Source organism: Eucyclogobius newberryi, unplaced genomic scaffold (genome assembly GCF_026437365.1).
Source record: "Eucyclogobius newberryi isolate DKJ021-1_F unplaced genomic scaffold, fEucNew1.0.hap1 SCAF_7, whole genome shotgun sequence".
NCBI lineage: Eukaryota > Metazoa > Chordata > Actinopteri > Gobiiformes > Gobiidae > Eucyclogobius > Eucyclogobius newberryi.
In genome coordinates this window covers 9,004,578-9,017,295 of record NW_027316389.1, presented here as the reverse complement: position 1 = coordinate 9,017,295, position 12,718 = coordinate 9,004,578, and the positions used below count along the sequence as shown (strand labels likewise).

Here is a 12,718-nt window from a genome sequence, read left to right as displayed (position 1 = left end):
AGGCTCCTTACAACGGCTTGGCTGACACAGTCCCCGCGTTTTCTCCCATGCATGCCACACAAATGTCTGATGTTTCTGTGTCGTTTCATACTCTAAGTTGAATTGTGTTCTCAATGTGTTAAGGAATAGCATCGGTGTATGTCTGATTCCATGACACAGTCTCACATATTCAGGACCGCAGGGACGAGCGGAGAGGGTGCAATCCCGGGAACCAGACGCAACACACAAGTAAACAAACCCCATCGCCTCTACCATTTCATCCGTCCAACCAACAATCCGGGCGTCGAGTGCTCTTTAAATATTTATCCGTGCTAAAGGAAATGGTGTAGCAATACAGGAGTACAAGTCAAAGAAGAAAGGGGTGATTCAGGAGGCGTACAGGAGCGAGGATGGAGAGAACGATGATAAGAAGTGTAAGACGCTCAAGAGGAATGCAACAAGACAAACAATTGCCTGAATGAAATATAAAAATGTGTCCCATCATTGTTTGGACAGTGATATTAAAATGCAGCCCTGATTACAACACATAAAACTTACAAAATGTACATATTAACAAATGACAAAACAATAAGAAATGACAAAATGGACATGGCAATAAATGATTACAGTAAGTTGAAATATGTTTTTGTCCAGTAAAATAAGCCCGCAGTAAATGGGGGGGAAGAAGTCAAATGAAACAGAGAGAATGTGAAAAGTGGTGTGTGAAGTCTGTGAGAAAGAGATCCAGAAGGATGGCACTGATCAGGGCCACAGCATCTCTTATTTACACACTGCAAAACATGTCTTATTTACCAGCTTACGTCTGCACTATTTATGGGGCACTGGGGAGAGCCACGGAGAGAGGAAGAGAGGAGAGGGGCTTAAATATGCATAGGGGCTGCTTCTTCTGGGACAGACGGGGGGAGTCTGGGGGAGACGGGGAGGGAGAGACACGAAGCGCAGGAAACCCGGCCGATAGGAGCGGGAGAAGACGTGGTCGCAGCAATTTGCAGGGACTTGGAATGAGGGTGAGAATGGTCTGAGGAAACAATTAAGTTACAACGAAGAAACTCAATCTATGAGCAAGGTGACTCCTCCTTTCCTCACTAAAGAGTCAACCCACATTCCTCATAATACTGTCGTAGCGCTCTGTATTTTCTCTACACAGATCGATATCCGTGTGGTCACCGGTTTCGTCTCCGAGTTCTGTGCGTTTGGCTGGTGGATTATAAACACATGGTCAGTCCGTATAGAAATAAATATAGATGCTTACAAGTGAAAAAAGTGTACTGTTTGAGGCCACGATGGGGAGAAGTGTGTATAACTAATTTGGCGCCTTTGGGCAAAACAATCCAGCCACTTTTCCTGCATGAATGTGTGGCTATGTGATTAGAGAAAGCATATCATTATAGATAAAATGTTGACTCTTTGAAACAAATGCATTTCAAACTGAAAGATGTGAATGAAATACAAATGTGGATGTATTCTTTGCAGGTGTTAAGATAAGATAAGATAAGATGCTAAAGTTGTGATCTTGTTGTTAGCCAGACCGGAACTGCATAAAGGTAGAGCAGTCGAACGGGGCCATTTGGGGCGAGCGGATGATGCAGCGACGTGTCCGCGTGGAGCTGGCCCTTGGGTGCGTGAGTGAGTGAGCAGGACATCATAGGCCCTCCGAGGAGCTCAAAGAGGCCAAAGCCTTTTCTAACTGGCCAAACTGCCTTCTTCATCCATCGGCACCTCATTAAATTGCACACACACATACAAATTAGCCTATTTCGCGTTCTCTGGCACGTCGGCGGCACACATACACGCGCTAACAGCTAGCAGTGGCATTAACCTCTGTGCTTGTAGCCCTCCATCTCCCCAAGTCAGCCTTTCTGTCTAGCCCACTTAGAGAGCGCTCCCGTGGGACAAAAGAGCCGTGGCAGGTCAGAAACAGCACCACCCCCCCCCAACACACACACACACACACCAAAACCAAAAGCTACAAGATGGATAAAGGCGCACGCACAGCAGCCGAGAGGAGGAGTACAAGGAGCTGGGGGAGCGGGAAGTTGAACAGGGCTCGACTTAGCTGAGAATGAAAACAACAGAATTATACTTATCTGACCCAATGAGAGCGCAGCTTTTCAGTTCAAGCGGTTAAAGCACACAAAAAAAACCTTGGCGCGGTCTCATGGGATCAGCTTCTTGCGAATATTATCAGGAAGATGATGTGGAATAAGAAAATATCACGATTTTTTGAGCAATAGTTCAAGTTGGTACTGATTGTGACAAGCCATATAAGCCAAACATATGGGATATCAAATGAATTGCATTTTTTCTTTAGAGACAGAATTAATTTGCGAGTATCATGGTTGCTACCCTATGCTATTTTAATGCTTTGTGCTGCAATAACACTCCTACTCCTCAAGGTTGCGTTACCGCCCGTATTTGCCTGGAAGTAGGTGATACTTTGCCAGAGACCTTTGCACTTGATGACTACAATGTGACCGGGCCAAAGACGACGGCGCTGAAGTCAAATGGTGATAAGTGTGTATGCAGAGGTGCACAGAGGCCGAGGGCAGCCGTGTGTTGTTTGTGTGTGGACATTAACCGACAGGGTCCAGCGGTCGCCCTGCTGCTAAATGGACTGGCCGGCCATATGCCCAGCACCTCCAGCCACACATCACTGCCACTTTGTGAGAGTGGACGCTGCACGAGTGAGGCCCCTCCGAATCATCACCGCTATCATTCATCTGTGTTTTTCCTCTTCGAATATCACACTGTTCCTCTGTGCCGGCTTGGCCAAATTTGACAATAACTAAATCGTTTTCAGCTTTTGAAAGTTCGTCTTTCCTTTGCCTCCGATCCTAAACTTCAACATTAGATTTGACCTTAAACTGCTTCTAATTCTAGGGACGCATTTTGACTAGCAAGTACAAACCCTACATATATATCTACAAACATAGGAAGGATAAGACCTCTACAACATGGACCTAAGCATTTGCCCTATTTAGTCCAAAGTCTGTCAAATAATTATGTTAATGTTCTAATTTGGTGCAAATGATTTGTCTAATTTCTATTGTCAGCCCAGTCTTGGATCATTGGTTTAGTTTGTATCCGTTTCTTTGGTCCATCTGCTCCAGTATGCTCTAAGTATCCATGTATTGTGTCCATGGTCGTGGTTGTGTCATTCTGAGGCCCAAGCACATAGTTCAGAGGTCACTTTGGATCTGCGGTGCACTATTAAAGTCAGTCCAATCGTTCTGAACAGTTTGACAATCTGGAAATGTATTGCAATTTCCTCAGTACAACTTCATATGTGCTTAGTCCTATTACATGTCAACACAAATATTCTGTGAGCCGAATGGCAGGAAGCAGAGGGCAGAGGCACAGACCTGGCCACAGCTGGCTCACGACCCACTCTGGGGTGACTTATACCCTCTCTCCTACACACAAATGTGTCTGCGCCGTAATGACACAACGGCTGCCAGAACCCTACCAGGACCTCATGAGGAGAGATGGAAGGATGCAAACAAAGCGGCGAAGAGAAGGAGAGAGGAAACAGACTTTTACAGGAGTTTCAAAGACAGAGACAAGTGGACAAAACGACACACAAATGACAACGTAACGGCCAGATTTACCATGGATCCACCTGTGCGATAACGTGATAAATGATGGACGTGGAGTCAAACACACATTGTTGAGGAGGAGTGAGAGCGTACCTGTAGCTCAGTCTGAAAAAAGAACTTCTGAGGACACTGCGAACAGTCGTAGATCTTGTCTTCCTGGCCGTGCACTGCAAAGATGTGCTGCTGGAGCTTGTTGGCCTGTACAAACACTGAAACACACAATCACAAGGTCAGTGATTATTACAGACAGCTTTGAATCAACCACTAAAAGACTACGTAGACGCCACACTGTTAACTGTCATTTATGCTCGTCGTTATGTCTGAAATGCGTCCCTTTCTCATTAGTATCAATCTCATTAGGACCTTTTTTGTCAAATAAATAGTGTGGTATCCTAAAAATACTATTTGCATGTACTGTATGTGTGTACGTATATGGAGACAAATGAACTAATAAGCATGTACGCAGTCAACAACAAGGAAAAAACACTTTATACACTTCAAAGGGAGTGATATTTATCAATTATCCACCCGTTTTTACCACCATGTTGTTTCTACACTCTCCCTTCCCTTTTGTTTCAGTAAACTTTGTTTTTTCAGGGCTATGTGTATGTGTTGAATTATTAAGTTTGCCCATAGGAGTGGTGCCCATCTTACTAATTCATAAGCCACCAAGGAATAGAGTTAAAGTTTAAAGTGCTTACTGTGTACCTGGGGGTAGGTACACCACAGAAGCCTCCGAGAGGGGGTGACAGATGAAGAGAGGGTGCAGGATGGAGCTGGAGAGAGGTGGAGACTTTGTGTGTGGCACTGCACAAGTCTAAATGCTACAGGCCTAATGCGCTCATCCAACATTCTCCATAATGTCTCTGGTGAGTTTCCAATGTATAAAGCTCGACAAACTGGTGTTGCAGTGCCGTGTGCAGTGGCTTCCTGCTGCTATTGTTTGCCAACTTTTTAGAGCAGTACACCTTTTGCCAAAACATTTTAAAAGAGTGGTTTTCAGACCAGTGTTGCCCCTGGAAACACTAACATGACATGGTGAGTACCTGGTGCGGTTTGTCATTCAATGTGTATGTGATGTGTTATTTTATGATTCAGAACGTTTGATTTTATGGTCAATTGAGAAATGACATTACAAATATTACATATTTCTTTGATTACATTGAATTGAGTCACTGTTAACAGACCAACATCACATGATCTCTCTGGGTGGAGTCTGCATGTTCTCCCCGTGTTACCGTGGGTTCTCCGGCTCCTCCCACCGTCCAAACACATGCATGTGTGAGGTGAAATTGGTGACTCTAAATTGGCCCTAGTGAACGTATGCGAGAGTGAACTGTCTGTAATGTCTATGTCTCTGTGTTGTCCCTGCGACAAGTTGGCCACTGTCCAGGGTGTGCCCCGCCTAAGGCCCAAAGTCACTGGGATAGGCTCCAGTCACCCACGACCCGGAAAGGGAACAAGCGGTAGAAGATGAATGCATGAATGAAAGTAGTTTTTGGACACCGTGCTGTCTGAAGTAAAAGTACTTGAGTAAAAAGTTTAGTTATTCTTCCCAACATTTGTTTTTCTTGCCCCGCTCCTTCAGATATGATTTACTTTTTCACATTTTTGTGTCTATCCGTTGGAAATACCACATTTTATGACTTATAAATATTTTGTACTTGAAATTACAATAATTTTAAATAATGAATCAGACGCTCTTACAATCACTCTTATTTGAGAAGTTGATTTTCAAAATATCTTTTTACACTTCTTGAGCCACTACTTTGTACTTTTACTTCTGTACCATTATCTTGAAGTAACCATACTCTTGAATAACACTTGTGTCTACTCGACCCAGCTCTGTAGTACACAGTGAAGAAAGAATAAGGATTTTACTGTTGTTTGGCTGTCATAAATAATCATAAAATTGTCTAACGCTTCTTCTCACAATCATCATAACATCTGACATGACGACATTCTCACTACTTCACTTATGGACTTAGATGTGGAATGTGACTGGGACTGGAAACGGAACCTCCCCAAACCCTGAGCAGGTTAATGTTAAATGTGTGGACACGTGCGCGATGATCCGTCCTTGAGGAAGTGGCTCACCTGTGAAGCAGACGGGACACTTGAAGGTACCTCCCATGCCTTCGAAGCTGTGCTCTATCAGGTGGCACAGCAACTTGGCAGGTGAGTCAAACATCTGGTTACACAGCTTGCACTCGTGATTGATGCCCTCCTCTGCAAATGAGAGACAGACACGTTTGAGATTGGGCTACATCACAAAACAGGCGACAAGCATTAACAAAATCAACATTATGTGCGAGAGTTTAAGTGGTTATAAAGAGGTGAAATGGTCAAGCACAAGCCGACAGGTGTGGGCCTTTCAAACGGGCTCCCAGCGGTGGGTCAGTGTAAATTAAGTAAAGGACAGCACTGTATAAAAGTATTTTTGATTGAAATCCTTCTCATTACATCAACACAATCTGTAAAATTATAGGTTTTCCACTGTAGAGTAAGAAAAAACAAAAAACATTGCACACAAGAGAATATATAAAAATACTATATTAGATTTCAGACATTAATCATGTGGGACAAACTGATTAATGATGAATGGTAAAGCCAGCTTGCATAATTTGCAACATATTGTTTTATTTTATTTATTTTTTCTTCCCACAGAACAAAGAAGCAATATTAATGTGTGCAGAAAACGACTTTTCCAAAAGCAGCTCTCTGGAGGCATACCAGGTTGGTTATGAAGACAATTGCAATACATTTTGTATAATTAAGATTAAAAATAAGATTTCTCATTCCCATGTACAGGTTGCATCAGATGTTAACTTATGGTACACTGCTAACGCCCCTGAGTGGCTGTCTGTCCCGCCTGGTAATTGCCTGTCCTCCCCACCGGGGCGGCGATGATTTAGACTTCCTAAGGACACCTTCAGCCCCCCTCTGTCCTCGTTATCTGCCCTCCCCACTGCACTAAGCCCTCCATTCCTCACATCAGGCAGTGCTACATTAGATATACATTAATAGCTTTACCTCTACAGCTGCAATTTATCTTTGAGAACAGTCTTTTCAAATTTTAACATGTTCTAACTTTCTTAACACCAAGAGGAGAAGGAGCTAGATAACATCCACACCGATAATAAAGATACAAACTAAAATAATTACAGAATAACAGAATGCCAAAATACAGTTACAAGGTTTGCAATGCAGTACAGGGACAGCCTTTTAACCATTACGGGTGAAATAATTGTTATATTGTTCCTTTCAATTATTATGATTATTTTTTTGCAGTGAAAATGATACCATCATCTTATTTGCTAATCGATCTTATGTGTGGGCATATGTATCCATTTTGAGGAGGTGCGGGTGACATCAGTGCCCCCCAGTGATGGACCAGATGAAAGGTGGGCGTTTAAAACTCACATCATGTGGTGTTCAGGCCCCAGCCATTTGTCCTTATCACTACTGTACCATACATGACCGTTGCCCCCAATGCCCCGCACACACCACAGGGGGCAGCACACACTGGAACTGCCCAGGGACATCAGATGGTGTCATCTGTGGGCCAATCTGGGACCGCATGGGGAGATTCAAAAACACAAAACTACAGCAAACCAGCTATTTTGGCCACAGAAGTCTCACAATCTGTAAAATAGCACCCGCGTAACACTTGGTGGCATTTTATTCTATATGTATGCTTTTATTCTGATTTTCATACAGAATTCTTTAGCCCTAAACAGGCACCCTTGTGAGGGGATCCAGCCTGGCTCTATTGTCACTTATCTGGGGCTGGTGAAGTTCAGCTGCAGAGCCACAGGGTGTTGTAGTTAATAATGTCTTCAATCATACATCTATGACACAAACTCACTAATACACACACAGATCACAATCGCACTCTTCAAAGGCCGTCACAAGGGTGCCCTAATCCCAGCCCCACAGCCGTGGGGGAGGGTGCCAGGAGATGGTCCCAGTGCCCAAATAGAGCCGGTCCATGAACACACACGATGCTCAAAGGCTGTGTGTGGCGGGGCGCCAGTGTGTCCATCACACACAGGGACAGATAGAGCGTCATTATCATTGGGCTGGAGATTGAAACAGCCGGGGAGACTCCTGTGGACTCTGACCCGTGGAGAGACTTTGTGGGCACTGCAGCTTTTTCTAACTTATGAATCGAATGCAAATCAGCCTCACCTGAAGACACGCACTTTCAATCAGCTACAAATTCGACAGAAATGTGCAGCTTTGACGTATAGAAACAAAACAGAACAATAGCTAAAGTAAAAAGGGAGTAAAAGTAGTGCCTACGCTTCAGTGTGTGCTGGGGGTCTCAGCAGAAGGCACCTTAAAGCTCCTGCCCTCAGTAGTACTAACGCTATCACACAGGTCTTCCTCCCACACAGAGGCTGTACAGGCACCTCTATATGTGGAGAATACTACGCCTATTATCAGTGCGCACAAAGACTCACACATGTGTAGTATGTAGCTGTCAATTAGCTGTTAAAACAACAGCCCACACTGCATACAGACGCATCATGTGGTGACAGGTTTCTCCAGCTTGAAGGACCGGTCAATTGCTGGGGACATGTGAGAAATCAAAGAAATGTAAATTGACACTATTCCAACTCAACTGTTTACTTTTCCTGTTTGGTCTAAGTAGAACTCTTTATGGCTCAGAATGTCTTGATGTGTCTGTAAAGAGTTGCCGCTCCTGACGAGGGTATGGTATGTTTTGGTGTTATGTCATTAAAAGGTTCTAATTACTGACCCATACTCTGTCTCTCACCATAGACATTCAGTCAAATAGGTAGAGTGATGAGAGCGCAGGTCGACAGAGGAGCTAAAAGGGACACAGTGAGGTGCAGAGAGATAATTGGGCTGTCCGGCACAAGGGCATGGAGAGGGGCCTCCTCGCCCGTGTCCCATGAAAGACTTCTCTTTTCTGACAAATACACTGTTTTGATCAGTGTATGTGGGGACTGCTGTCTCTGTGTGCCGTCTCCCTCTGAGGCCCAGTGCATGTGCGAGAGTGCACGAGTGTGAGCGTGCACGTGTGTGAGCGTGCACGTGTGTGAGCGTGCACGTGTGTGAGCGTGCACGTGTGTGAGCGTGCACGTGTGTGAGAGACACAGTGAGATGACAGTCGCCAAGCGTCCCGCCGCTGTGCTTTGTCTCAGAGTGCATTTGATCCAGCAGCACACACACACGTGCACACACACACACACACACACACACACACACACACACGTGCACACCAGTGAGCACGCACATCCCTGGGAGGCCGGCGCTGGGACACAGAACACAGGGGAGAGTGGGATGAGAGAAAGTCACAGAGCCGGAGGAGGGGTGAAGGTTAGGACTCCAACTTTGTGACTGCACTACAAAAATCACTTCTACTGAATTTATCACTTTGTGGCAACATTAATTTACCCCAGTAATTCCACAGAAGTGATGATCGAACACATACTACAGGAGTATTGACTATTCCAACAAGTCCCACATTTAAAGTTACTTTTTTGTCAGACGCCTCTAATTCACTCTAACTAAATAGTGGTGGCACGATGACGCGCTCTCGCCTCACAGCAAGAAGGTCCTGAGTTCGATTCCCGGGCGGATTGGGGCCTTTCTGTGTGGAGTTTGTCCGTGTCCTGGTTAAACAAAGGCAAATAAAACTCCTACAGTACGAATATTTTTACCAACCTGATTAGTCAAAGGCCTGATCCAGCTGTGCTTGCAATTGACTAGTTGCCATGCCAACTGTTGGCAATGGGGGAACCAATGGTCATGTGTGAAAAGTACATTACAAAAGCTGAATTTTAGGCCTCGGGCCATGTCCATGAAGGACAGAACCAGGGTTCCTCTAGTTCAAAGGATAAAGCTTTGTCTGACCTCTGAAGTGTACATAGAATGATGTTACAAACAATATAACAGATATTTTAATGTTAATGTTTAAATCTCCCTAGTTAACAAATGACAAAGCTATTGTCATGTACAACTGTGGGTATGTGCAGAACAACAGAATGCTCAGTATTACAGTCTCACCCTCGTCGTCTCTGGTGTGTGTGCCACCTCTGTGCTAATTGGCTAAAGGAGAGGACCAGGTGGCACTAGCCTTGCAGCAAACACACAAACCTCATCACAAAGTGGTGCAACATGCAGCTGAACAGTAAAAACACTCTTCTCTTTGAGCCGTTGCCTATTATTATATACAATCTTTAACCACTTCCTGTCTTGACTGTGGGATCCTTTGGGTGCGCCCCAGCCCCCACTCCTCCATCTGTTTGTGTGCTCCCCGAGGTGCCCATGCAGTCAAACCGAGCCAGGCGATTGATGGCCGGGACAGCGAGGAACCCATGGAGAGCAGGGGAGGCAAAAAAGCATGCAGCGCTGGGGGGTGTTTGGGATGGACAGAGCAACAGAGGCCGAGAAAGGAGGTGGATGGAGAGAGAGGAGCGCGTGTGTGTGTGTGTGTGAGTCTCTCTGGGGGGCTTGCTCAAGGTGTGTTTCCATGGCAACCAGAGGTGGTGGGGGGGCGAGCTTGACCCGCTGGTAGCGAGGGGGCTTCAGAGTACACACACACAGTACACAGACAGCCTGGTGCAGTGCTGGAGGGGTCCCAGGAGTGGCCCCACCTCTCCTCACCCTCACAGGCTGAAGAATGCTGCAGTGCTGGGGTCCCGTGGGCACCCAACACCCACACATACACACTAACCCGCCCCTCTCCCAGCCTTCATTTTCCCTCCATTTCCATCACTGGCTCAGAGGTAATTGTTCACATTTCTCTCATTTGTTTAGTCCACATCTCACTGTGTGCTGGTACATTCAGGAGACTTGGCTAGACTTTTACCTACAGCAGAACAAAGCCTTCTCCTTTGTGTTGAAGAAACATCAGCTTACTATTGGCAGAATGCAAAACACAACTGGGCCGTTTGCGGTGTTGAACCAAACTGAGGGTGCATTTGAGTTACTGTACGACACGTGCGAATATCATAAATAGTTTGCAATATACAAAGGTTTTTTGGTCAATATCCAAGAATTTTGATCAAGAATAACAGAGGGACAAATAGTTGAAAGTCCCAATAAAGGCAGAAACATAATTCTTACTCTTACTTTTGCCTATAATATCAAGCTCTTAAGACTTATGGCCCTCTAATTGCATTCCTCCTTACAATTGGTTGCTCTCCTTTTGGGACAAGATCTTTTAATAAATGCTTCCAGTGAGATTGTGCCTCATTCTTGCGCGCTCACACATTATTGGCAGAGCCGGACAGCATATGGCGATAAGCAGTTTGTGTTGCTGCCTATAATGACAGGAAGGCACAAATTGAGCATATTCGTGTCATGGATGTGTGTTTTGGATAGGGCCCGTCTGAATGTGGCTAGAGCAGCTTGGATTTTCCCGATCAGATTACATAACAGTGGGAAGCTGGAGCGCTCCGGCCGGTGGAAGCCAAAAGCCTCCTCACTTCCACGCACAAATGGCTCAGGCATCATTAGTGTCTCCATCGCGGAGCTGAGGAGAAGTCAATGTATCACAGTGTAACGCTATGGATACAATACAGAGTCAGGCATTTCATTTAAATTCCTAAAGTGATCAAGAACCATCGCATTTAACCAATTGCCTTAATGATTTACAACTCAGCGACCCATCAAATGTCATTTAGAACTGGGTTAATAATGCACAGAATTAACATTTTGTGCAAAACTAGAATATCTTGAAGAAAAAGTACATACAAGACAATTGCATTACTATGTATCTGCTGGCTAGGCATATGGGACCAATATTTGCCATTTTTGGTGTATCGGCTCTCGTCCTTAACACTCCAGTACAGGCTGATATTTTATTTGTGCTGAACAGTTGCTAAAAAGGAAAGACATCAAGCAAAGTCCTTTAGAACGTCCATTCAAGGTTAGCATGCACACATCCATTACAAGAGTGTTGATCAATGAATTACTAAGGAAAGACGGCTATTAATCAAAAATCGCAATATTGAACAATCACAAAATTATTAGGATCTCATGCAGAAATGACGAGAGGTAGATCCAACTGTTCAGTCACAGATAACGGACTCCACGCCTTCTCCTTTCTGCGGCTGTGCATGTAGTTCCCAATTAAATAATAACTAGTCGATGAGTCAATAAAAATGTGGTCGACTCAAAATCATTAACCCATCCATCAACTGAAAATTAGAGCCCTAGTAATCACACGGTAACACACAAGGAGACAAAGGGAAAGCAATTACGACAAAGCAATCGAAAAAGACAAACAAACGTATGCAGACAATTGAGCGTTGACTGACAGGTCGCCCTGCTGTCAGATCATCGCCGGGACACGAGTGCCTCAGACCGTCATCTGGAGGGCCCTTAACCGAAAAACGATGAGCGCGCCGACACGTACCTCTTGTAACACTATACGTAATGAGACTTTAATTAATATTCAAACAGCAGAGGAGCGCACATCACCTCTCTGAATGTGCACGGCAAAACTGGGAGTCTCCGCTTCCTCATATAAGCAAAGAGGAGCGAGGAGGCGGCACACGCACACATGAACACACCTCTTTTTAGCTCGTTAGCAGAGATGAGTGTAATGAATGCAGGCTATATTTGTGTTTAGAATCTTAATTGAAAGCTTGAAAGTGGCCAAGGGGGAATAAGCCTAATCACTGTGTGTGAATAAACCATCAAAAACACACGTGCTCTCACACACAAGGATAACATTAAAAACTCAAGTGTGGTCCCCCCCCCTCCCCTAACCTGGTACCTCTCCTCTCTCACATCTGTGTACATATGTAAAGCAGCGCTACAGCCCCCCCGACGCACATCAACGCTACGCCCATGTCTGTTAATCTAGCCGCTCGCCGCCTCGAACTATAGCAGACGACTACGTGGAGTTATAAAAAAGCCTTTTATGGCGGGTAAGGGGCAAGGCCTAATTAATTACAGCACAGGGACCCCGCTTTTTATTACAGGTGGTTTTGAATCAGATTTATAGCGATGTTAGAAACAAATTAGTTCTTTCTTTTTTCTTTTTTTTGGGACAATTAACTCAACAGTGCTGCACATCTGTTTGAATTTAAAGCATGAATGTGTGCAGTTAAGACAATAGGGATGTTTAGATGATTCGG

General features: G+C 44.8%; 1 protein-coding gene across 3 annotated transcripts in view; it reads right to left on the bottom strand.

Moving 5' to 3' along the window:
- The window catches only part of znf423 (zinc finger protein 423), a 126,422-nt gene that overhangs the window by 11,364 nt on the left and 102,340 nt on the right, over nucleotides 1-12,718 (bottom strand). For all 3 annotated transcript variants that reach the window (XM_072434407.1, XM_072434409.1, XM_072434408.1), the window contains 2 exons: nucleotides 5,694-5,825; nucleotides 3,690-3,805 (listed from right to left, as the gene is read on the bottom strand). In XM_072434407.1, coding sequence (XP_072290508.1) covers nucleotides 3,690-3,805; nucleotides 5,694-5,825 — 248 coding nt within the window. The remainder of the gene's footprint in view (nucleotides 1-3,689; nucleotides 3,806-5,693; nucleotides 5,826-12,718) is intronic.